The sequence below is a fragment of the Martes martes genome (assembly GCF_963455335.1).
Source record: "Martes martes genome assembly, chromosome: 16".
Taxonomy (NCBI): domain Eukaryota; kingdom Metazoa; phylum Chordata; class Mammalia; order Carnivora; family Mustelidae; genus Martes; species Martes martes.
In genome coordinates this window covers 19,309,894-19,335,327 of record NC_137904.1, presented here as the reverse complement: position 1 = coordinate 19,335,327, position 25,434 = coordinate 19,309,894, and the positions used below count along the sequence as shown (strand labels likewise).

The 25,434-nt window shown below is 50.0% G+C and overlaps 1 protein-coding gene across 1 annotated transcript in view; it reads left to right on the top strand.

Annotated features, from left to right (window-relative positions):
* Positions 1-25,434, top strand: part of RAP1GAP2 (RAP1 GTPase activating protein 2) — a gene marked incomplete at both ends in the record, with an annotated part of 215,472 nt that overhangs the window by 103,455 nt on the left and 86,583 nt on the right. The window contains 1 exon segment of the mRNA XM_080827395.1: positions 12,917-13,001. Within this exon segment, the coding sequence (XP_080683521.1) occupies positions 12,917-13,001 (85 nt within the window).

Below are 25,434 nucleotides of genomic sequence, written 5' to 3'. Positions count from 1 at the left end.
TATAATAATAATTATTTTTAAAGATTTTATTTATTTATTTGGTGGACAGAGATCACAAGTACAGAGAGGCAGGTAGAGAAAGAGGGGGGAAGAAGACTCTCCACTGAGCAGAGAGCCTGATGCCGGGCTCGATCCCAGGACCCTGGTGGCCCTTATTATTATTTTTTATTAACACATAATGTATCATTTGTTTCAGGGGTACAGGTCTGTGATTCATCAGTCTTACACAATTCACAGAGCTCAGCACAGCACATACCCTCCCCAGTGTTGATCACGCCATCCTTCCCTCCCCCCTCCACTGCAGCAATCCTCAGTTTGTTTCCTGAGATTAAAAGTCTCTTATGGTTTGTCTCCCTCTCTGGTTTCATTTTAATTCATTATTCCTTCCCTTCCCCTATGATCCTCTGTCTTGTTTCTCAAATTCCTCATATCAGTGAGATCATATAATAATTGTCTTTCTCTGATTGATTTATTTTGCTTAGCATAATACCCTCTAGTTCCATCCATGTAGTTGTAAATGGCAAGATTTCATTTTTTGATGGCTGCATAGTATTCTGTTTTGTGTGCACATGTATATCACATCTTTTTAAAAAAATATTTTATTTATTTATTTGAGAGACAGAGATCACAAATAGGCAGAGAGGCAGACTGAGAGAGAGGGGGAAGCAGGCTCCCTGCTGAGCAGAGAGCCCGATGCGGGGCTCAATCCCAAGACCCTGAGATCATGACCTGAGCAGAAGGCAGAAGCTTAACACACTGTGCCACGCAGATGCCCCTCTACTACGTCTTCTTTATCCATTCACCTTTGACGGACGTCTAGGCTCTTTCCATAGTTTGGCTGTTGTGGACATTGTTGCTATAAACACTGGCATGCATGTGCCCCTTTGGATCACTACATTTGTATTTTGGGGGTAAATACGCAGTAGTGCGATTGCTGGGTCATAAGGTAGCTCTATTTTCAACTTTTTGAGGAACCTCCACACTGTTTTCCAGAGTGGCTGCACCAGCTTGCATTCCCACCAACAGTGTAGGAGGGTTCCCCTTTCTCCACATCCTCGCCAACATCTGTCGTTTCCTGACTTGTTAATTTTAGCCATTCTCACTGGTATGAGGTGGTATCTCATTGTGGTTTTGATTTGTATTTCCCTGATGCCGAGTGATGTGCAGCACTTTTTCATGTGTTTGTTGGCCATTTGGATGTTTTCCTTGCAGAAATGTCTGTTCATGCCTTCTGCCCATTTCTTGATTGGATTATTTATTCTTGGGTGTTGGGTTTGATAAGTTCTTTATAGATTTTGGATACTGGCCCTTTATCTGATATGTCATTTGCTAATATCTTCTCCCATTCTGTCTGTTGTCTTTTGGTTTTGTTGACTGCTTCCTTTGCTATGCAAAAGCTTTTTACCTTGATGAAGTCCTAATAGTTCATTTTTGCCCTTGCTTCTGTTGCCTTTGGCGGTTTCTAAGAAGAAGTTGCTGTGGTTGAGGTCAAAGAGGTTGTTGCCTGTGTTCTCCTCTAGGATTTTGGTAGATTCCTGCCTCACATTGAGGTCTTTCATCCATTTTGAGTCTCTTTTTGTGTGTGGTGTAAGGAAATGGTCCAGTTTCATTCTTCTGCATGTGGCTGTCCAAATTTCCCAACACCATTTGTGGAAGACACTGTCTTTTTTCCATTGGACATTCTTTCTTGCTTTGTTGAAGATTAGTTCACCATAGAGTTGAGGGTCCATTTCTGGGCTCTCTAATATGTTGCATTGATCTATGTGTCTGTTTTTGTGCCAGTACCATGCTGTCTTGATGGTTACAGCTTTGTAATAGAGCTTGAAGTCTGGAATTGTGATGCTGCCAACTTTGGCTTTCTTTTTCAACATTCCTCTGGCTATTCTTTTCTGGGGTCTTTTCTGGTTCCATAGAAATTTTAGGATTATTTATTCCATTTCTTTGAAAAAAGTTGATGGTATTTTGATAGGGATTGCATTAAATGTATAGATTGCTCCAGGTAGCATAGACATTTTCACAATATTTGTTCTTCCAATCCATAAGCATGGTATATTTTTCCATTTCTTTGTGTCTTCTTCAATTTCCTCAATTGAGTATTCTCTAGTTTTCTGAGTACGGATTCTTTGCCTCTTTGGTTAGATTTATTCCTCGGTATCCTATAGTTTTGGATGCAATTGCAAATGAGGTTGACTCTTTAATTTCTCTTTCTTTTGTCTTGTTGTTGGTGTATAGAAATGCAACTGATTTCTGTGCATTGATTTTATATCCTGACACTTTACTGAATTCCTGTACAAGTTCTAGCGGTTTTCAGGTGGAGTCTTTTGGGTTTTCCACATAAAGTATCATATCATCTGCAAAGAGTGAGAGTTTGACTTCTTCTTTGCTGATTCAGATGCCTTTTGTTTCTTTTTGTTGTCTGATTGCTGAGACTAGGACTTCTAGTACTATGTTGAATAGCAGTGGTGATAGTGGACAGCCCTGCTGTGTTCGTGACCTTAGCAGAAAAGCTCCCAGTTTTTCCCATTGAGAATGATATTTGTAGTGGGGTTTTCATAGATGGATTTTTATGATATTAAGGTTTGTTTTATGATATTAAGGTTTATTAAGAGTTTTAATCAAGAAAGGATGCGGACTTTGTCAAATGCTTTTTCTGTATCTGCTGAGAGTATAAAATGGTTCTTCTTCTTTCTTTTATTAATGTATTATATTACATTCATTGATTTGCAGATGTTGAACCAACCTTGCAGCCCAGGAATAAGTCCCACTTGGTCGTGGTGAATAATCCTTTTAATGTACTGTTAAATCCTATTAGCTAGTATTTTGGTGAGAATTTTTACATCCATATTCATCAGGGATATTGGTCTGTAATTCTCCATTTTGGTGGGGTATTGTCTGGTTTAGGGATCAAGGTAATGCTGGCCTAATAAAATGAGTTTGGAGTTTTCCTTCCATTTCTATTTTTTGGAACAGTTTCAGGAGAATAGGTATTAATTTTTTTTTAGAAGTCTCAAATATGAGACTTTTTAATATTTTTATTTTTTTTTGTTTTTAAAGATTTTATTTATTTATTTGACCGACAGAGATCACAAGTAGGCAGAGAGAGAAGCAGGCAGAGAAGGAAGCAGGTTCCCTGCCGAGCAGAGAGCCTGACGCGGGACTCGATCCCAGGACCCTGGGATCATGACCTGAGCTGAAGGCAGAGGCTTTAACCCACTGAGCCACCCAGGCACCCTATGAGACTTTTTAAAAAAAGATTTTATTTATTTGTTTGTCAGAGAGGAAGAGAGCACAAGTAGGCAGAGTGGCAAGCACAGGGAGAGGGAGAAGTAGGCTTTCCGCTGAGCAGGGAGCCTAACATGGGGCTTGATCCCAGGACCCTGGGATCATGACCTGAGCTGAAGGCAGCTGCTTAATGACTGAGCCACCCAGGTGCCCCATTATTAATTATTCTTCAAATGTTCTATAGAATACCTCTGGGAAACCATCTGGTCTTGGGCTTTTGTTTGTTGGGACATTTTTGATGACTGCTTGACGTATTTTTGTTGATTTTGAGGGGTTTCTCTGTGCCTCCTGGATTTTGATGCCTGTTTCCTTTCCTGATTAAGGGAAGTTCTCTGCTATAATTTGCTCCAATATAGCTTCTGCCCCCCTCTCTCTTTCTTTTTCTTCTGGGATCCCAATTATTCTAATATTGTTTCATTTTATGGTATCGCTTATCTCTCGAATTCTCCCCTTGTGATCCAGTAGCTTGACCTGGTGACGTACGCGCCCGACCCTGGGAAAGCGTGATGCGGATGTTCTTCTCCAGTGAGCCCCGGTTTTTCCCACCGTCAGTGCACTATGGAGCTGGACTGCTCCAGGTCCAGGCTTTGCTCTGCTGCCTTCCGGCTGTGGGAACTGGGACAAGTCACCCAACCTCTCCAAGTCTCAGTTTCCCCTTCTGTAAAATGGGGTTAATAATATTTGCTGCAAAGGGCTGTCATGAGTCTTTGGTGAGCCAGGCTTCCAACAGCCCTGGTCCATGGTAAACCTGGGGACTGGGGGTTTTTACTATTTCTTTTGAGGGCCTGCTAAAGCTAGGAAAATGTTTCCTCTGCTTTGGTGACACTGGATGGTCTGACTCGGTGCTCTTTGCTTTCATTCCTCCATGTCTCTGCTGCTTTGCCATTCCCCGTTTTTTCCCCTCCTGGGTAGGTGTTGGCCTTGCCCTCAAGATCTAGATCAGCTGTGATCTCTTCTGTGATACCTGAGCTGATCTCCCAGGGAGACCTGGCCTTCCCTTCCCCGTGTCCCATGGCCCTTTATTCTGTATAACCCACAGTTGGTATTTGGCAAGTGGGTCTTTTATGTGGGTGCACTGTGCCTTCAGGACCATGTCTGCATTTTCACTTCTCTGGCCTGGATTGTCTTCTTGGGTGCTTGTAAATAGTACTGATATTACTGCCCTTGGTAACCAATACACAGCCCACCCTGGATCTCCAAGAACTCAAGCTTCAGGAACATGAGAAGGTGCTGGCTGGTGTCCTCCCTTCTCTGCCTCTGCTGTGGCACACAGGACAGGTGTGACGGGAGAGGGCAATGGGATTGGAGTGGGGCGTCTGGGGAGTTGAAGCCCAGCACTCAGATTTCTGATTCTGTGACTCACAGGCTCATACCAGACCCCTCAGGGTCTGCTCTTACTCATATGGGAGCCATGTGGCATCAGTTCTAAAAGTTGTCTGTTTGGTAAGGCTTTTCCCAGGAACATGGAGATGTGCCTGTGTGGGGTGGTCCATTGGCTCTGAGATGTAATAGTGAAGGAGACTCGGTTGTCTTGAACCAGGGACTGTGGCTGGGTCTCCAGGGCTGGGTAACCCTCCTGTTTGGTGCCTGCCTTCCTCCTTCCCCTGGCCCAGTTTAGGGATTCATGGTCCTCCAAGAAAGGGCAGTGCTACCCTCACCCAGCACAGCCAGAGAGAAGCCAGTATATTCTTTAAAGCTACAGGCACGAACTATCGCCAGACTTCTCCTTGGTCCCACAGGGAGCCCCGTCTCATTGCCCAGGGTGTGGCCTGTTTACCTCTTGTGCAGCCCTGGCTTGTGCTGTCGATTCATCCCTTATCGGGGGGCCCATAGACCCTATGGACCCCTGACACTCAGGCCTTTTTTTTTTTTTTTTAAATAAGCTCTCTGCCCAACACAGGACTTGAACTCACAACCCTGAGATCAGGAGTCACATGCTTTACTGACTGAACCAGCCGGGTGCCCCAACACTCATGCTTTATCAATGTGTGTGCATAGACCAGCTATACTTCCTGACCAGTTCTTCCTGAGATGCGACCTGCTCACTTTTCATGTACTAAGGTTTGGTGATTTGGAACTGCACCCTCTGGAGACCAGGAGACAGCCTGGCATGGGGGACTTGGGCGTCTTCCATTACCTCTGTGGGCCTTGGTGTCCTTGTCTGTGGCATTAGGTTGTTGAATGGCTGCTGCTGCTGCTGCTTCTTCTTCTTCTTCTTCTTCTTCTTCTTTTTTAAAGATTTTATTTATTTATGACAGAGAGATCACGAGTAGGCAGAGAGGCAGGCGGGGGGGTGGGCAGGGAGCAAGCTCCCTGCTGAGCAGAGAGCCTGATGTGCGGCTCGATCCCAGGACCCTGGGATCATGACCTGAGCCAAAGGCAGAGACTTAACCTACTGAGCCACCCAGGTGCCACTGTTGAATGGCTTCTGATGGTTTCTCCCAGGGCTGCTGGTCTGTGTCCATGAATCCCAGGAAGTGGTGGGCGTGGTGGGGGTGGGAGTAGCCATTTTGCATCTCTGGAGAGTTTTGAGTCATCAGTGGTCCAGGGTTGGGTTCCAAATCCCTAGGAATCAGGAGTGCACACAGGGGTGGGACATGACAGCAAAGTCAACCCTGCCAGATGCTGCCAGGTGAGCAGGAGCGCTCCTTCCTAAGGGGCTCTTCAGGGGGGGCATTTCTCTACCTGCTACAATCTCTCATTCCCAAATCCTGTGCTCCCTTCTGTCCGTCTGCTACCCTGCCAGCTCCGCTGGGCCCTCTTCTCCCTTTCCACATCTGCCTCAGCACAGGATGGACATTAACCCCCTCACATCTGTGTCTATCCCTTTGGGGCTTGCAGTTAGGCCCTGTGTGTGTGCTGAGGACCTGGCCCACACAGTGGCTGGGCCCTCCTGTCCCTGCCTCCCAGGCTTAGAGTCCAGAGTATATGGGCATTTGAGTTTCCCCAGATCTGAAGCTGCTCCTGCCCCTCTCCTCCACCCTTTGGCTTTCTGCCTTAGCCCTCTCCTCCATGCCCATTCCTCCCCCGCTTTGATGGCAGCCTTGGCAACAGAGCGGTGGTGACCAGGTCTTCTGAAACAAGGCCCTGAGCTGAGTGCCTTGTAGGCCTTATTCAGGCCACCGGGAAGGGGGCTGTAATTATACCATTTTACAGATGAGGAAGCTGAGGGGCACAGAGGTGAAGTGACCCGACCAGGGTCACATAGCTAATTGGGGTAGGGCTAGAATTCAAATCCAGGCCTGTTGAACCATAAAGCCAGTGCTTTTGATCCACTGTACGTGCTGCCCACTTGCCCGGCCCTCTCCTCCATCCAGCCTGCTGCCAGGATGTCCTGCCAAGCCTGGACAGAACTTCTCGAATATGTTTCCAGCCGCAGGGATGCCCCAGGATGGCCGGCTGCTAGGGTGAGGGCTACATGATTGTGCCACAGGGCCTGGGGTCTCTGTAGACAACAAGGCAGACTCCCCTGGACATGGACCTGTACCCTGCCTTCCCCCTCTGCTCATCCCTCCCCCTGGCCTGCCTTGCCCAGGGACCACATAATTGTTTGCGACCATAAAAACCATCTAAGACACTAGTCATCAAGGAGTTGAGCCCAATTTTCTGAGTCCTGCTCGGGGAATAGTTGGTGGGAGTTAACCTGCCCATTCTGCAGATGAGAAAGCAGAGAAAGCAGAAAGACTTTGAGGTTCAGCTTGTCAGTCCTTAAGCTAATTCTGGCTGCTAATTCTTCTTTCTTCTTAGCGTGTCTGCTTCTTGTGCTAATTTCCCATAGGCTTTTTATGTTATCCCTATTGTTTATGCTCTAGTTAGCTATATAGGATGGGGAAATAGGAAAAGTTAGGACTCAGACGATCTCTCCAAGTAAATGACAGTGCAGGTACTTCTGAGTGCTGGGAGTGGAGACGGAAGACCTTGCAGGTGCGGGTAGTAAGGGAGCCCTCGTTGGCGGCTGAACCGTAGTCTCAAAGCCAGAACTTGCACGCAGCCTGGGGCCCTGGGGGCACCAGAAGGCAGCCAGCGCAGAAAATAAGCAGCAGAAATGACAGATATAGAGCCCTTTCAGCTCCTTCTCTCTTCCTCCTTTTTAACAACTGAGTTATAATTTACACACCATAAAATTCACCCTTTAAAGTGTATGATTCAGTGCTGGTTCGTATTTTCACAGTTGTGCCTCCATCACCTGTGTAGTTCCAGAATATTTTTATCCCCTCAGAAAGAAGCCCTGAACCTATTAGCTGCCACTCCCCATTCCTCCCTACTCCCCACCAGCCCCTGGCAACCACCAGTCTACTTTCTGTCTCTGGATTTGCCTGTTCTGGGCATTTCCTGTGAATAAGATCACACCGTATGGGGCCTTTTATGTCTGGCTTCTTTCCTGTAGCATCATGTTTTCGAGGTGCATTCACACTGTAGCCTGTCAGTACTTTGTTCCGTTTTATGGCTGAATATTATTCCATCCTGTGGCTAGACCACATTTTGTGTTTCTCTGTTCATTACTAGGTCATTTCCACCTTTGGCTGTTGTGAATGGTATGTCTCATTCCTTTTGGTTTGGTTTTCCCAGGAAGCTCTGTACAGAGGCCAATGGTCTGCATTCCTCTAGCGTGGCTCTTTGGAAGCCAGAGAAAGCAGAGTCAGAAATGGCTAGGTGGCCGGGGACCCGGTGGGGTGAGAGATGGAAACAGAGGGAGTTTGTAGGTTTGGGAGAACTTTCTGCCAGAAGGAGGCCTTCAAGCTGGCCCCAGAGCCATTGCTGAGAGGTGGGTATTTTTCCTTTTGATTATTAACCGATCGTTATGATCCTGAGAATGGATCGCTGGGACTAGAACGGGTGCTCTTTTGAAATGCCAGAAATGTTTTCAAAGACATTAAACAGTGCTGGACCCTTCCTTGCTTCTCTCTCTCCACTTGGACATTAGATCATCATTTTAGGGGTTACAGTAACAATAAAGATGATAATAGTAATAATGATCTGTATTTGTGTAGGACCTTATGTTTTATTTCATAGCCATTACATTTAATTCCTCAGAACATCATTGCCTCCATCTTGGCAGATGAAGGAAGTGGGACACAGAGAGGTGAGGTTACTTGCCCAAGGGCTCACAGTGGGGTAGCACATAGAGGCAGACTGGAACCCGGGAGTCTCTTGATCCCTAGTGTGGGGCACATTCATAGAAGTGGTGGGGAGATGACCTCAGAGGGTCTGGGTCTAGGGTCTCAATCTGAGTCTGGATGGAAGGAGCTAGATGGCCTGGGTGCTGTAAGTAGGGCCCTCATGTGGGGGGATGAACAGTCCCATCTGGGTGAGCCCTCCCCTGACTTTTGCAGCTTCCACGACAGGCTCCTTGATCATTTCCTCTTGAGACCTGCATTTGGCTGAAGGCAGCTAGACCCACTCCAGCTGCCCCAGGTTTGTCCATGCTTCTAGGGAAGGAATCCCAGAGCAGAGAATCTCAGTGCCACGTGGTTTGGGGCAGAGAGATGCTGAGTGGGAGGCACCCCCACGACCCCCAGAGGCTGGAGGAGGCCCCTGACCACTTGTGTCTACGTTTGCCACATTTCTCTGAGCACAGTGTATGAGCTTCCTCCTCCCTCTTCTGCTTTCTCTTCGTTCCCCTTTTTCCCTCCTCCTGTGGGTCTCTGTGTGGGTCTGGGACCCCACATCATAGGAGCTGTGTGTGAGCATTTGGCTGGCTTGGTTGGAAAGGCAGTTTTGGACTCAGTTCTGTGACCGTGTCAAGATCACTGTGGTTCATAAGAAAGTTGTTACAAATAATAGTAAGGACACTGCCTCAAAACAACTAGACGTTTGTTGTCTCTGTTCTAGAGGCTAGAAGTCCAAGACCAAGGTGTGAGGAGGACCTGTTCGTCCTGAAGGCTCTGGGGTAGATGCCTTCCTTGAGTCTTGAAGTTCCCAGCGGGGGCTGGTCACCCTTGACGTCACTTTGGTCTCTGCCTCTGTTGTCACCTGGCGTTCTCCCTGCATGTCTGTGGCTTCACACGGCCGCCTTTGCCTCTTGTAGGGACACCAGTCAAATTGAATTAAGGAACCATCCTAATGACCTCTTGGTCACATCTCCTAATAAGGACATTCACGGGTCCTAGAGGTTAGGACCTCAGCATATATTTTTGGGGGACACAAATTCAACCCATAACAGGCAGCTTTGGCATCTAGGAGGTGAGAATGGGGATGGAGCAGTGTGTCCTGTCCCCTCCCACAGGTGCCATTTGAAGCCATCGCTATACCAGGGCGGGGTAGGTTTGTGACCAAGGGCCTCTGTGTACTCTGAGTTCTGCTCTCTTTGAGGGCCACAATCTTGCCTTCTGTCCATGCTGGCATCCCATCCAGAGTCTTGGACAGAGCCCTGGAACAGGCATGAAGCTGCTAGCTACTGGTGCTCATTCCTGCTCTGGCACCTTCCAGGCTCCAGACACCATTCAGGGAATCCTTCTGGCTGGAAAACACCTCATGCCTTCACTGAATTGTCCTCACTGCTCCCTGGATAGTGGTCCCAGGAGCTTATGCCAGCCTCCAGGGAAAACAGGCTGGTGCAGGGAAGCGGAAGCCCAGGAGGGGTTTGGTGCGGTGGCCCTTTGCCTGAGACTCAGGGGCCTTGGGTAATGATCACATCTGCTTTGGGCCCATGGGAGTGGACATCTTGCACCTTATGGGGAGAAGCAGACAGCATGACTCTGTAAATGAGTGTCCCTAGACCAGGGATGGTAAAAACCTGCCAACATTGCCCTCCTCTAGGACTGATGTCTCTGGAGAGCCCGGACTGCAGTCAGGCGAGTGTGCCACAGCCTCCTCCTGTAGACTTTGGGCAGGGGGCATGCCTCCTGCCCCCTCCCTGCATGCTTCTTCCTTCTTGGCTCCTGGCCCCTGGGGGGTGAGGGACTGCCCTCATCCATCCTCACCTCAGGGGACCTGAGGCTGGTACCCTGGTCCCTGCTCATCCTTCTGCCCCTCCTTTTCCTTCATCCTGGCTCTCCAGGGGCTGGACGCTTTGAGGAGGAGCCGTAGCTGCATGGGAGACGGCATAGTGGCTAGAGGGGGCAAGCCTGTGCCAGGATCCAGGTTGGTGGGGTCCACGGGCAGGTGGGGGCCAGAGCAGCTGGGCTGGACCCCGTACTGGCCCAAGGCCAGAAATGGAAGGGGAATTGGTGGCTCCTGACTAAGAGGTAGAAGAAGCCTCGTTCGTTCCTTTGTGTGTGAGTGTGTGCACATCTACACGTGTTGAGTTGTGGCTCTGCTGGTTCTTGTGCCAGTAATAGTCTGGATCTGGAGGGGGGCACCTTCCTTCTCCTCTGCCCACCCCCTCAGAGTGAGACCTAGGTCCAGAAAGACATGAAGAGGAAGACAGATGGAGGATCAGAAAGGGAGTCTGGCAGGTCGAGGTTAATGGGGGTCATGTGGATCCTGTACGAAGTCAGATGTTCACGCAGCCTCCTTACCTGGTTGCCTAAAGGACAATGAGGCATGGCCTGCTGCAGGGCTAGGCGAGAGTCATGTCGGGGTAGATAGGCCTGGCAGCACCTGGCCTGGTTTTCTTTCAGGTCAGGCTGCCCTGTGGGCTAAGGGATTGTAAACCCAGCCTGGGGTGGTGCCTGTCTCTCGTGCAAGGGCTTCTTCTAGAAATGCAGAGGGCAGGGCTCTGTAGGGAGGGTGGGGTTCTCTCATGAAGGAGGGCTGGGTTTGGGGCTGTCCTCCCTGTTGGCAAGATGTGGGCTGGAAAGTACAGAAGCATTCCCTTGAGGTGGCAATGGGGGTCCTTTGGACATCGACGTGGGACCCAGGTATCAGACCGTCTCCGCTTCAGTTGGGGCTCTGGAAAAGTAAACAGTTGCAAAGTTGGAAGCCTTGGCGGCTCAGCCTGGTCTTGGGCTCTTAACACTGTTACCCTCGCCTCTCCATGCTGTCCCAGGAGACAGCCAGGGCATGTCCAGGACTCCAGAGCGCCTTGTCTGGGGCCCCCCCCAGGTACTGTCCAGCTGGCCCTGTTGCATAACCAGTGCTCCAGAGCCTTATCTCCCTGCCAGCATCCTGCTTGGTGATTGGACTGGAAACTAGCGCTCCTTGGTCACCAGCAAGGGCCAGATGGAAAGTGGGGAATATGTGAGAGCAGTGAACTTGTTGCTGTCATGTTGTCATGGTGACAGAACTCTGTTGAGCTACTTCTCCATGGTCCTAGCCCACATGGACTAAAATAAGTTCTACCTGCAGCTCACACAGCAGGCAGCCCCATCCTCCCAAGGTCAGCTCTCTGGCCATGGTGTGTGTGTGTGTGTGTGTGTGTACACGCGTGCACACAGTCATAGGGGCAAAGAGGACATTTATACTCCTGTTCTGTCTCTCTTTCTTTGGTCCTGAATTCAAATGTCTTTTGAATACATCTATCAAATGTATAGGTGCATTTTATTAACCACTGTAATTTTGGCAAATGAAAATACTTGAAGATAAACGGTAACTGCTACAGTTTCAGGGCCTAATTATTTTCTAGTATGTCATTGCGGTAAAATGGCTACATTTATTTTGATGCCTTTTAATGTTTGTCCGTTTGTCTGAGGCCTTAGGTGTTGTGGGTCTTATATGTCTAGAGCAGCAGTTCTCAAACTGCAGTGTATATCAGAGGGATTGTAAACCCAGATTCCCAGACCCCATTGCTGGAGATCTTGGTGTGCACCTGAGAATTTGCATTTCTCACGGGTTCCCAGGTGATGCTGATGTGGCTGGTGCAGGGACCACACAGGGAATAGCCCTAGGGGGCTCAGTAGGTTAAGCCTCCTACTCTTGATTTCGGCTTGGGTCATGATCTCAGGGTTGTGAGATCGAGCCCCAGGTCTGGCTCTGCACTCAGCAGGGAGTCTGCTTGAGATTCTCTTCTTTCTTGGCTCCTCCTCCTGCTCACACGTGTGCACGCATGTGTGCTCTCTCTCTCTCTCTCAAATAAATAACTAAATAATAAAATAGGGGCGCCTGGGTGGCACAGTTGGTTGGGAATCTGTCTTCAGCTCGGGTCATAATCCCAGGGTCCTGGTATCAAACCCCGCATTGGGCTTCCTGCTTAGCAGGGAGTCTGCTTCTCCCTCTGCCTCCCCATTTCGTTCTCTTTCTTTCTCTCAATTAATAACTAAAATCTTAAAAAAATAAAAATAAAGGTATATTCTGTCTACACTGGACTGTGCTAGGTTTTTTTTTTTTTTTTTTAAGTTTTATTTATTTATTTGAGAGAGAGAGAGCACGCGCGTGCGAGTGCACCAGCAGGGGGTGGGGCAGAGGGAGAGGGGGAAGCAGACTCCCTGCTGAGCAGGGATTTCCCCACATGGGACTCCATCCCAGGACCCTGGGATCATGACCTGAGCTGAAGGCAGACACTTAATCTGCTGAGCTGCCCAGGCACCCCTGGGCTGTGTTAGGTTTTAAAACAAAACAAAACAAAACAAAACAAAACAAAACAAAACAAAACAAAACAAAAGTTTACCACATTCCAGTAGAGAACGCACCCAAGTCTAGTTTTGCACGGTGTGTATTAGACCGGGTCCCCATGCCCGGCTCCTGTTGGCAGAGAGAGGAAATGGCTCAGGCGGGCCCTCACTCACCTCTTCTGTGTTCTGTGGCCTCTTCACAGGAAGCAGGAGCTGGCCAATAGCTCGGATGTGACCTTCCCAGACCGGCCGCTGTCCCCTCCTCTCACGGCACCTCCCACTATGAAGGTAAGAGGCTTAGTTAGAGTTGGTAAGTGGGGAGGGAGGTAGCTGTCCCTTTGGTCCAGGCCCAGCTGCTGCCGTCCAGTGGGTGCCATGGAGTGCCCTGACAACCTCAGGAGGCAGTGTCTACCTGAGCTCACCAGTGCGGGAGGAACTATGACTGAGACTTGGGGGTGTCAGGGGCTGAAGGAGGCCTTGGGGAGCTGTGGGGTCCAGGCAGGAATGAGTGCAACCTGGTGTCTTCACTTGATCTTAGCCAAAAGGCCTAGAAGGGATTGTAGCCTGGTGTCTTAGGGGGCTACTGCCCAGGAGGGCTGCCTGGTGGCGGGGCTGTGGAAGGCGGGTCTGTGGGGTGGCACCTTCCTAGGACTTGGGTGGCATTTGCATGGTGGCCTACCTGCCTCTGACTGGCCCTCCTGGGGTGGTCCTGTCACCCCAATCCCTGTGGGAGAGTTACTCTGGAGCTTCTGGGGGTCAATAATTCTTTCCTATTAGTACTTTATTCACAAGTCTCTTTCCTGGGAGACCACCTCCCAGAATCCCGGCCCTGACTGCTCATTCCTGGAGAGGAGCTGAGGCATTGTACCTCCCCGCACCATGCCCGTCTCCCTTCAGCTCTCAGTCTCCCTGACAGGATGGTCACAGGGAGAACTTTAGCTCAGCCAGTATTCCCACCTAAGCAGCAGTGCATGATGGTCCTTCCCACCCTCCCTCCTTCTCACAGTTGGCCAGGTGAGGACTAGCTCTGAACAAGTCTGAGGACTTGCTTCCTGAGTCATCTGAGGGGACATCTAGTCCGCCCTCCATCTCTGTCCTAGAGCTTTGCTGTGAGAGGACTCATAGGGAAATAATTACGTCTCTCTCTCCTCTTGGTCTTTGTTGTACCCCCGCTCCCCTAACCTGATCTGTTGGAAAATGACCCCCCCAAAGGAAATAGATAAAAGCCCCCTTTCTGTTATCATCCCATACTGAATGCCCACCACGTGGAGAGCTGTATGATATGCATCAAGGGGGAATGTCATAGAATGACAGCCAGAGCCTGCCCTGGTTGAATTAGGAGTTCAGGAGTTGGTGGGGTACAGGGCTGACTGTGGATAGATCTGCCTTCCTCCTGGTGGGGTACCCATGGGCACTGAAAGGCAGAGCACCTCCATTAGCCTAATCCCAGTGCAGGCATCCGAGCCAAGTGCTGGGGGCTTTGTTTGTCCAGGGTGACGCTGACAAACACGTCACCATTCTCAATTTCAGCCCCTTGGTCTGCAAAGTTGGTTGTGGGATGCTTGTCACTGTGCTTCTGGGTGGCGGAAGTTTGCAGGAAGAAACCTGGAAGTTTCCAAGGAGTAGTCACTGAGTTCTCTTGGCAGGCTTCCCTTACTCACATGCTCATTTAATTCATTCAACACCCAGTACTTGCTTGAGTGTTGTGTTAGTCAGGACTCTTGGTTACAAGTGATGGAAACATAACTCACTTTGGCTTAAGCATAAAACAGAATTTATTGCTTTGTGATGGCAAATATGGACTCTAGGCATGGCCGCATCTATGAGATTTGTCTCATTCCATCTGTCTTCTGTGTTGGTTTTTTTCTTTGTGAAACTCTGTCTCCGTGGTGGCAAGATGGTGACAGTAGCTCCTACCTGCTGAGTAACTTCAGTGGAAAGAAGAGTCTCTTTCCCACGGTACTTCTAGCAAAACTCCCAGGGAGGAAGCTGGAGGGCCTGGTGTAGGTCACCTGTCCAGTTCTGAAGCAATCAGTGCGGCCAGAGGGGTGGGGGCTCTGATCGGCCAGACCTGGGTCTCACGCCTGTTATCTAAGCCCAGAGGACCAAGAGTGGGAGAGGGGTGGTTTTTGAAAGGAACATTGAAGGGTCATTAGAAGAAGATGGGGGGCTGGAGGCAGGGCGGACAAGACCAAACAGCTTTCTACCACAGGTGCTTGCCATGTGCCAGGCCCAGTGAACAAGGCATCATGGTCCCTGCCCTTCTGGAGCTTGTCATCTAGTTGGGGAAGGGGAGGTGAAAGTTGAAAAACTAATTTGAAGATGAAGGATGGACAGTTAGGTGTGATGAACGTTCCAGAGGAGAAGTAGAGCCTAGCTCAGGGGCTATGTAAGGGGTGTGTGTGTGTGTGTGTGTGTGTGTGTGTGAATCGAGCCGAACCTTGGAGAGGGTCAGGCAGGACTTCATAGGAAATGACATGGAAGCTGAGTCCTGGGAGTTGAGTAGGACTTTGTTTGGCAAAGGTGCTGTCAGGATGGAGGAGACTGTTCTAGATGCTTGCTGCTCCATGCGAGGCCAAGGGACCAGCAGGGCCTGCATCATGTGGGAGCATCTTAGGAGTGCAGAATCTTGGGATGGGTACACAGACGTGCACTGCAGGCTCCGTGAGCCCTCCGGAGCAGGAGAGAGGCAGCTGCGTGGGCAGAACGGGAAACCGGAAGGGCCAGAGCACCCACAGTTAGGGACAAAGAGGCAGACCCATAGAAGTTTTCTTTTCTTTTTTATTTTTAAAAATTTAATCTGAGCACATTTTTTATGTGGAAGTATAGTAGACACAATGTTGCATTAGTTTCTGGTGTACAACATAGTGATCCGACAAGTGTGCACATTAGGCTCTGCTCACCACAAGTGTGGCTCCCATCTGTCCCCTCACAATTCTGTCATAGCACCATTGACTATATTCCTGACGCTGGGCCTTTCATCCCCGTGACTTAGTCATTCCAGAACTAGAAGCCCGTGCCTCCTACTCCCCTTCACCCACTCTGCCCATCCCTTCCACCTAGACCCTTAGAAGTTTTTTTTTTTTTTTTAAAGATTTTATTCATTTATTTGACAGAGATCACAAGTAGGCAGAGAGGCAGGCAGAGAGAGAGGAAGGGAGGCAGGCTCCCCGCTGAGCAGAGAGCCCGATGTGGGGCTCAATCCCAGGACCCTGGGATCATGACCTGAGCCGAAGGCAGAGGCTTTAACCCACTGAGCCACTCAGGCGCCCCGACCCTTAGAAGTTTTGTTAAAGATTTTGGGCTTTATCCTGACTAAGGACATTGATGTCATTGAAGATTTTTGTCTGAGCAGTAGCCAGAGGATGGGACTTTCGGAAAATCACCCTGGCTCTTGGGTGGAGAGTTTGTAGGAGAAGCAGAGGGAAGTGGAGGAGGGGTTGGGAGGTCACTGAGGGAGTCTGGTGCAGGGGTGGGGAGGAGACGATGGTGGCCTGACTCTGAGGGTTCTGTGGGGTTGTTTGGAAGTGGTCAGATCTCTGATTTCCCAGGAGGTAGATTAATGAGATAGGAGGATTTGGGGAGAGAGAGGTGGCAAGAGTGACCCCGGGTTTGGAACAACTGGTAAATGGTGAAGCTGCTCTCTGAGATGGGGGACCCCCGAGGGAGGATGAGGGCTGAAGGTGTAAGTGCTGCATTGCCCATGTTTGAGACACAAATGCTTAGTGTTTGGGGGCCAGACTCAGAAGAGGGTCTGGACTGGAGGTGGTAATCTGGAGCCATTCTTCTAGAGGGGGACATTAAAGCTTGGGGTGGAGGGCTGGGCCGGGGCCAGTGAGTGCTCCAGGGAGAGTGTGGGGTGAGAAGAGGAGAGATTCCTGGGGTGGCGCCCTGGGGGACTCTCCCAGCAAAGGCTAATGTGGAGAATGCTGGAGACTGGGTGGGAGGAGTGTTCTATGAAGGAGGAATGGACAGCTGTGTCAGCGGGCCAGAGAGGCCAGATATAGGGGAGCACGTGTGGCCTGGCCGTGACTTGGGACAGTTCTGGGGAGGGAGGTTTGGACAGCAGACAGGGGTGGGCTGAGGAGTGAGTGGAAATGTTGGAAGAAGGGAGCCACGAGGGTGCGTGGATACAAGAGGGAGGGGTGCTGATCAGGAATCCGGAGCATAAGTAAGAGATTGTTAGTTAGTATAGTGATTCATTCAAAACATTATTTATGACTCGCCCTGGGTGTGCAAGCCTACTCTATTCTGGCCGGTACAGGGCCTGACGGGTTGCTGGGGGTAAGGCTGGCCTGACTGGAACTCCAGGCAGGCTCCGAGCAGAGCACCCCAACCTATTGGGGTGGCTTTCCTGTCCAAAGTCTCAAGGCCAAGGTCAGAGCTGAGGACTCAGAGGAAGATATGACAGGTCACCCGGGAGGCTCACACTGGGGTTGGGACCCTTCTGTGCTTGGGGTTGGGGGGTCAGTGTGTGGGTGTGGGTGTACCTGGACTTAGGGGTCTCTTGATGACTGTTATGTGGGCTTGTTCTGTGGCAAAGACTTAGCCTGTGGCATTGGTTAAGAGGCTGTCTGTGACTAGCTTATTTTGTTGTCCTTTGGCAAAGCATACTGACTCATACAGTTAAAACCACAGTCCTCCTGCCAGCCCGCTCATCACAGAGGGAGCGTCCCTTTCGTGATTGTACTTCCCAAGCCCTGTTGCTGACCATTCGACACCACCCTGCACTGAGCTCCTCAAGGGCAGTGACTCTCCTGTTCTCTGCTGGTGGATGTTTTTGGCACACGGACTGTCTGGGACATCCGGGTGCGAGGAACCTGTGACTGGTCTTCTACTTCTCTGGTTTTGTTTGAATCTCATATCCTGGCAGACAGACCCTCTGTCTCCGGGTAATACTTTTCTGAATTAAGCCCCCAGCCTTGTGTTAAGATGCGGACTAAAACTCCCCCTTTCCTCATCTGTCGTGGGTGGGGGGGTTTCTACCTACGTGGACCTGGGCTTCCACTGGCGATGTCAGGCTCAGGCCTCTGCTTTGCCGAGCTCCCGAGCTCCCCAGGTTATTAGTGCACACCGATGTCTGAGACATCCAGGGTAGAAGCTAGCCTCTCTCCAGGGTCTCTGGCCTTGGGGGTTCTGCAGCATGGCCCTCCTGTACCCTCAGCATCTGGGCAGTGGGGGCAGTGCAGGCTTGGGGCAGCGCTGGCAGGCCTCCCCCTTGGGTGAATTAGCTTGGGAGTCATAGAATGTCAGGGAGGGATGAGTAATTTCTTTTATAGATAAATTGGATGGGAAATTGGACTCACCTAAGGTCCTCCTGAAGATAGTGGTACTCCCCCTTCGGTCAATACAGTAAGTTAAATTCTTACACCCAACCAGTTTTGGTAAAGTGCTCCTCCCATCCCACCTCTCACAGCCAGAACAGCCCCTCCTCTGGTTGCTTCTCCCACCAGAAAGGGACTGCGGGAGCAGAGGGAGTCTGCAGCCCCCCGGAGAACTCCTCAACCTGGGCTTCTGCCCCTACTGAGCACCTGATGGTACTGGTCTTTGCTTCTCCTCCCCCGCCTCTCTGCTGTTTGTGTTGTTCAGGGGGATTTTTTTTTTTTTTTTCTAATATGAAACTGAGAAAAAGCAACCAAAGAGATGCTAAGCAGATGGGCTGAATGAGAGCCCAGTTCCAGCCAGAACTCACACTGTGGATGGTGCAGGGTGGGCTGGGAAAGGGGTTTGGGACTGTCTCCTTGGGAATGCTGTGGATTGTTTCCAGGTCCGCATTTTTTATGATCTGGTTTTCATGCCCAGATGGATCAATAAGCATTTAGAAAGGGCTGCCTGTGTGTGCCCGGCATTGCACTGGGCTCTGTGGGGTCGAACTGAGGCCACAGTCCTCACCCCTCAAAGAGCCTGCTGTCTGCAGGGGGCCTTAACTGAGCAGAAGAAACCATATGGCTCAGCATGTGACAAGCTCAAATGTGTCATGTGGCTTCTCAGTGGGGTGGAGGGGAGTGAGGATGGCTTCCTGGGGAGGCAGGGTGGGGTGGGCAGAAGGGCCCTGATGGCAAGCGCAGGGGTGGGCTAACCCCTGGGACTGACCGGAGACAACAACCTTTCTGGGCCTTGTGAAGTGAAGGGGTTGGGGTTGACCCTCCCGATTCTTTCCCAGCTCACACTGAGTGTGCAGGGCATTTTGTTGAAGGTGACAGTGCTTGGACTTATTCTGACCTTGACCTGGACTGTCATATTTGTCTCTGGATCCCCACCAGGCCCGTGGTGGCTTGGTCAGTTGGGAGACGACCCTTGCTCAATCTACTCCATCTTCTCTTGTGTGAGTCTGAGGGCAGCTCCCTCTTGGACCTTCTCCATCTCCCTTTGTGAGAGCCTGAGGGCAGCTCCTCTGAGACCTTCTCTATCCCCCTTTGTTCTGAGGGCAGCTCCCCTGAGACCTTCCCCATCCCCCTTTGTGAGAGTCTGAGGGCAATCCCTCTCAGATTTCTTTCCAGAGGAAGGTAATGGGGCTGGGGGTTCTTGCTGTAGGAATGAGCAGTACGTCTTGTTCCTTCAGTGTCCCTTTGGTACTCTGCTCTCCATGACTCACTCATGCCCTTGAAACCCTCAGGGGTAGGTCAAGCAGGTATATAAGTCTCCAGATGCTAGGGAAGAAAATGGAGTCTGAGGAGCTTGTTCTCTGCACCTTCTTCATTCCCTTTGGGCCAAGCTGTGCCGGTCTCCTCCTCCCACCCTCCCAGGCTCACCAGTTGCCCATCAGCCTCTCTTACCCCGGGGGCGGGGCTGGACTTTCCTTTCCAGCTTGTAGCTTATCCTCAGGCCTGATGCCAGCTCTCCAGTTTGTTGCTAGTTCCAGCCTCCTCTCTTCTGTCGGTTCTGGGAAGGGAGGCTGCCCCCTTCCGTCAGGGTTGAGTAGAGGTTATGTCAGCCTCCCTGAGATCTTCCAATTCTGTGTGGATGAGGTGAGGAATTGTTTGTGAGAAGGATGTTGGGGGCCTTCTTGGGGCAGGAAGGGCTCAAGGACATAGCAGGAAGGTTTGGTTCCCCCTCTTCAAGAAAGCCCTGGAGGGCGACATGAAAGTGAGGAAAAATATTTGTTCCCGCGTTACCCCCACTGCACAGGTTCTTTTGGTGATACTCTGTGGGCCCTGGGAGGGCCGTCCCTGGTCTCCACGAAGACCCTCATTTATGTCTCCTGTCCAGATGTCATCCCCTTAGGAGCTACTACCCAGGAGCTCGAGGACAGTGCAGACATGAGGGAGGCCTTGCCTGGATCTGGGTCTGTGGGGATGCACCTGGGAGGCTTTAAGAACATGGCGATGTCTACGTGTGCAGCCCCTGCATGAAACTGCCCCTCATGCGTGCATATCTGCACATGTATGTATCTTTCCTGATTTTGTTCATGCTTCCAGGCCAACTAGCTTATACTTCTTGCAAATCACCTCAGGTGTAACTGCTTTTTAAAAAATTCAGTTACATTCACATGCATAAGTCTTAACTGTACGCCTTCATTAATGGGTTCATTCATGTGACCCTACTCTGATTCAGGTGTAGGACATTTCTGTCTCCCCAGAATGTTCCACTGTGTCCTTTTCTAATCAACTTCACCCCCACCTGCACTGCCCCTGCCACAGAAACCGCTAGTGCTCTGTGTTTTTTTTCCCCCACACTTAATTTGCTTTGCCTGTTCTAGAATTTAATTTGAAAGGAGTCATGTAGTATATATTCCTTTGTGTCCAGCTTGGCATAACATGTGTGGGATTTGCCCATGCTGCTGAGTGGGTTAGTAGCTTGTGCCTCTCTGTTGCCAGTGGGTGAATACACCGCAATTGGTTCATTCTCCTGTTGAGGGACATTTGGGTTATTTCCAGTTTTGGCTGTAATGACTAGCCAAATACTGGGAACAGTCTGATTTGTTTTGTGTCGATGTTTTTGTCTTTTGGAGATGTGATTTCATTTTGCCTAGGTAAATATCTAGAGTGAAACTTCTGGGTCAATGGGTAGGTGAATTTTAACTTTATATGAAACTGCCGGTCGCCACATGGCTGTACCGTTTCCCACTGCTGCCCGCAATGGTGTGAGAAGGTTGATGGCTCCACAGCCTTGCCAACACTTGCCCTTGTCAGTCTGTGTCCTTTTAGCCACTTGAGTGGGCCTGGAGGGGCATTTCATGGTGGTTTTCACTGGCATTTTTCTGATGACTAATGATGTTGAGCAGTTCCTTACATGCTTGTTGACCATTTTATAGTTCTCTTGCCCCTCCTTCCCCTTTAAAATAGCGTCTTCTTGATATAAAATAGCGTCTCTTTTGACAGAGACACAGCAAGAGAGGGAACACAAGCAGGGGGAATGGGAGAGGGAGAAGCAGGCTCCCTGCTAAACAGGGAGCCTGATGCGGGCCTTGATCCCAGGACCCTGTATCATGACCTGAGCCGAAGGCAGACGCTTAATGACTGAGCCACCCAGGGCCCCTACTTCATCCTTTTCTTAACAATGTCTTTCATGAGCAAGAAGCTTTAGTTTGGTTGATGTCTAATTTTTCATTTTACATCTATTGCCTTCTCTGTCCTAAGAGGTCCATGCTCACTCCAAGTCACAAGGATTCCTTCCATGTTTTTTTCTAGAGGCTTTATAGTTTTAGCTGTGGGTCTACGATCCACTTTGATTTAGTTGCATATGGCGGACAGAGGAATCCAGGTCCATTTATTCCCATGTAGCTGTCTGGTCACTGCAAAGGCTGTGAGTTGCTTTGGTGCTTTAGTCAGAAGTGCCCTGGCCATAGAAGTGAGTTCGTGTGGGTATTTCTGTGAGCCACGGTGTTCTTCTAGGTGGGGGATGGCCCAGACGTGATTCCACCCTCCTGTCCCATGGTGGAGGTCAATAATGGATCACAGCGCTCCCTCCCTTGACTTCGGATGTGGTCTCAGAACCCCTGCCCCCAAAGCACTGCAGGCCCCCACCGCCAGTCATTTGGAGTTGACATTTGAGATGGCTCACTTCTGGCAGCTCTGACTGAGATTGTCAGAAGGGGTTAAATTATTTGCTCAAGGTCCCCCCAGCTGGTGAGTGTGGAGCCCGGATTTGGGCTCAAGTCTGTCTGTGTGACTCTGGAGACTGTGCTCTCTTAAGCTCTACTCCACAGTCCTGGGTATGAATCATCTGAGCACGTTACTTGATCTCCCTGACCCCTAATTTCTTCACCTGTAGTACAGGGACAGCAGCTGCCTGACCTGGAGGAGGGGGTGTGAGGAGTAATGAGGTAACCCAGGAAGTAGCTAGCAGAGTCCCTAATGCATAGTAGGTGGTTAATAATTCGTTGTGATAATAAATGATAATTTTAAAAATATTTTGTTTTTAAGTAATCTCTACACCTGACATGGGGCTCAAACCTGCAGCCCTAAGATCAAGAGTCATGGACTTCGCTGACTGAGCCAGCTGGGTGCTCCTCATAGTGATGATAATTTTGACAATGATGATGTGGTTTTTACCCTTGAGAAACATGTAGTCAGGGCTTCTATCCAGGGAACTGGGATCCACCAGCACAGAGGAGAGTCCCTGGTCTGCTCCCATGTAGCCTTGGGATCCTTAGTTTCTGAGCTGGAGGCATCAGAGGGGAGCCCTACTTCCTAGACATTGCCAACTGAAGCCTAAGCCACAGGCCTTGGCTTAGCCACGTGGACCACTTGGGCCTTGTTTCTTCTCTCCCATGTGTGTGGGGAACGGCTAGGCTTCCAGAATGCTTTCTTCGGGAGCCCTCTTGCCCTCTTTGATTCTCCAGCCCATTCTGCCCTTCCTTCTGCCAGGCCCCATGGTCTCCCCCACTGTGGAGGCTGATCGCATTCCTTTGACCTGGACTTGGACCCCTTTGGTGTTTTTTCTCAAAAAATGTGAAACAGTATTGAGTCATAGTTAAGAGCACAGTTTCAGGAGCCTGTCTGCCTGGGCTTTCGGTTTTAACACTTCCTCACTGTGTAACTTCTCTGTGCCTCAGTTTCGTCACTGGTAGGATAAGAGACATAGAACGTGCCTCGTGTGGTTGTAATGGGGGCTGATTGAGATGCTCTGTGTTGATCATTTAGAACAGGGGCCTGTAGCATGTGCTGCAGAGATGTTAGTCGTTATGATTTCTCCATAGGATAGCGATGCTTAGAGAAAAAGTCTAGAAGGAAATCTAACAATTTTTCTGTTGTTAGTGTAGTTTCTCCTCATTTCTTGCCCTGCTTGGTGCCCGTGGTTGAGGTGCCTCTCCAGGTCTGATGGATGAAACTGAAATTGTATTTTGTATGATTGGTCCCACCTGAGCCCTGTGTCAGACGCCAAACCCTGCCTGACATGTAGGCGACCGTGAGGGTATTGGAAAAAGGCCCAAACCAAGGGTCCTGCCTCTGGGGGAGGGGCCTTCAGGGAGGGAGCATCCCCCTGGATCATGTTCCTATAGTGGCACCAAGACCCTGCAAGGCCAGCATCTGCATGAAGGATTTTGGGATTGGACTAAGTATAGACCTGGGCATTTCAGGGCCTTGGAGAGCCCAGGGTTGGCTTTGGAATGCCTTTCATGATCTGTCTGTCCCTTTTGGGAGTGTCCTCCTTAATTCCTTTTGCCTGCGGCTAATATTAAAATGAGCCTCTACTTCTGGACAGGTCTCGTGCCCTGCTAATGCAGCTGGCATTCTAGAATCTCCTTGGGGGTTCTCCCTTCCCTGCTCCAGCCCTAGTCATGCCACCTTTGAGGGCTTGACCAGCTATCCTGCCCCCAACTTAGAGCCTGCCTCATTGACATCCCTGCTTATTTTGGGTCCTGACTCCTGTGATGAATGTGCAGGACAGAGCCCTGGGCCTGGAATTTAGGAACTGTGTGACATTGTACAGTTCGGTGATCTATGAACTTCGGTTCCCTCAGTTGTAGACTGAGCACCCCCAGGGGCTCCCAGGGTTGCTGGGAGGATTACAGAAGGAAGTGGGTGAGCGAGGGCTTCATAGCACCCGTGCGCGTGTTATATATGTTGGCATGCGATGGATACTAGTGGTTATTATCATGGGCAGTGAGCTAAATACTTGTGGGAGGTTTCAATGGTAATCCCCTTCTTGTAGCTGCTGTAGATACGTCCTCACAGAGAGTGGCCGGGGACGGGGTCCTACCAGATGCCATGCGCCGCCCTCCTCGCCCGCTCGCATGCCTGTGTGTCCTTCACCTGACACTACAGCCCAGTGTGTCTGGTGCTGGGGGGTGGCACTGGATGGTGGTTTTTTTTTTTTGTTCCTGAAGAGATACTACCCGCACAGTTATGAGTCCAAGTAGGTACCTCATGTGTCCGCCTCCTTTTGGCTTCCCTTGCTGGACCCCTGGATCATTCTCTGTTCCTCACAGAGGGTGGAGCTGGAGTTTCAGGCCCTCACTTGGGGCTGCTGTAGCAACGCCCGACAAGCTCGGTGGCAGGAAACAACAGAAACGGACTCTTTTGTGGTGCTGGAGGCGAAAAGTCTGCCCTCAAGGTGCTGGTAGGGCTGTGCTCCCTCCAGGGGCATGAGGGGCGGGGGAACCATGCTTCTTCTAGCATCGGGTAGTTCCAGGTGTTCCCTTGGCTTGGGGCCTGTCTTCACATGGCCTTCTCTTCTCCGTGGCTGTCTCCGCTCTGCGGAGTCTTTTATAGGGACACTCGCCATTTGATTCAGGGCCCACCTGGGTAGTCTAGGGTGATTTCATCTTGAGATCCTTAAGTTAATTACCTCTGCAAAGACCTTTGTTTCCAAATAAGGTGACAGTCACAGGTTCCTGGGTGCCAGAATATCTTCTGGGGGGCTGTCATTTAGCCTGCAATAGGGTGTGGGTTGCCCTCTTTGGGATCTCCCGATGGGAGCTTGTGAGGCCCAGAAGCTCTGCCACTGTGTGGTTGGAGGTCATTCAAGTGTGATGGGGGCGGGTGTTCTGGGGGCGGGGCCGGGAGAGACTGGCTCAGGGCAGCCCCAGCTCTGTCCTGAGGGGGCAGAGTGTGTTCTTGCTGCCATGGAGCCTGGTACATTAGGGGCCCAGAGTAGGTGCTTTATAAATACTGAGTGGTCAGTGCTTAATAATGCTCATAACAGATGATGATGAACCTGCAGGGATCAATCCAGCCTTTCGACGGTGGCACTGGACAGACAACCCCGTATTTTCTTGGAGAATTTCCATAAGAGCTTTTCGCAAGTAAATGACAAGCAGCGAAAGCCAAACTATTTTTAATAAAATGATACGTGCTTATTATAAAAAATTTGAGCAATTGTAAAGTACAAAGGAAGTAGGAAGAAAGCCCTAATAGTACTTCTGCCATCCAGACATATTCTTCCTTACCATTTGCTAAGTGTCCAGACATCTTGGCATCATCCACACAGATAGTGATGTGAATACATGGGATCTCACTCTTTGTGCTCTTTTGTAATAAATAAATTTGATTTTACTTGTGTTTAACCAGTGAGGGAAAAAAAAATCAAGTAGCTCAGAAGGAGTTGCTGAAGTTTAGTTAAAGGTTTCCTCTCTGTAAAAGATATTAATTTCCAGAAGAGTCCTTTAAAGATGAGGTAGAAGACTAGGAAAAAAATGGCATATCTTTGAGGGCAGAGACACTATTATTATTATTTTGCTAAATTATTTCAGCTTTGTAACATAGTGGTTAGCTCCTTGGTGGAGAGCGGTGTCCTCTGTGAACTCGGCCCCTCAGTGGGAGTGACACAGTCCTCT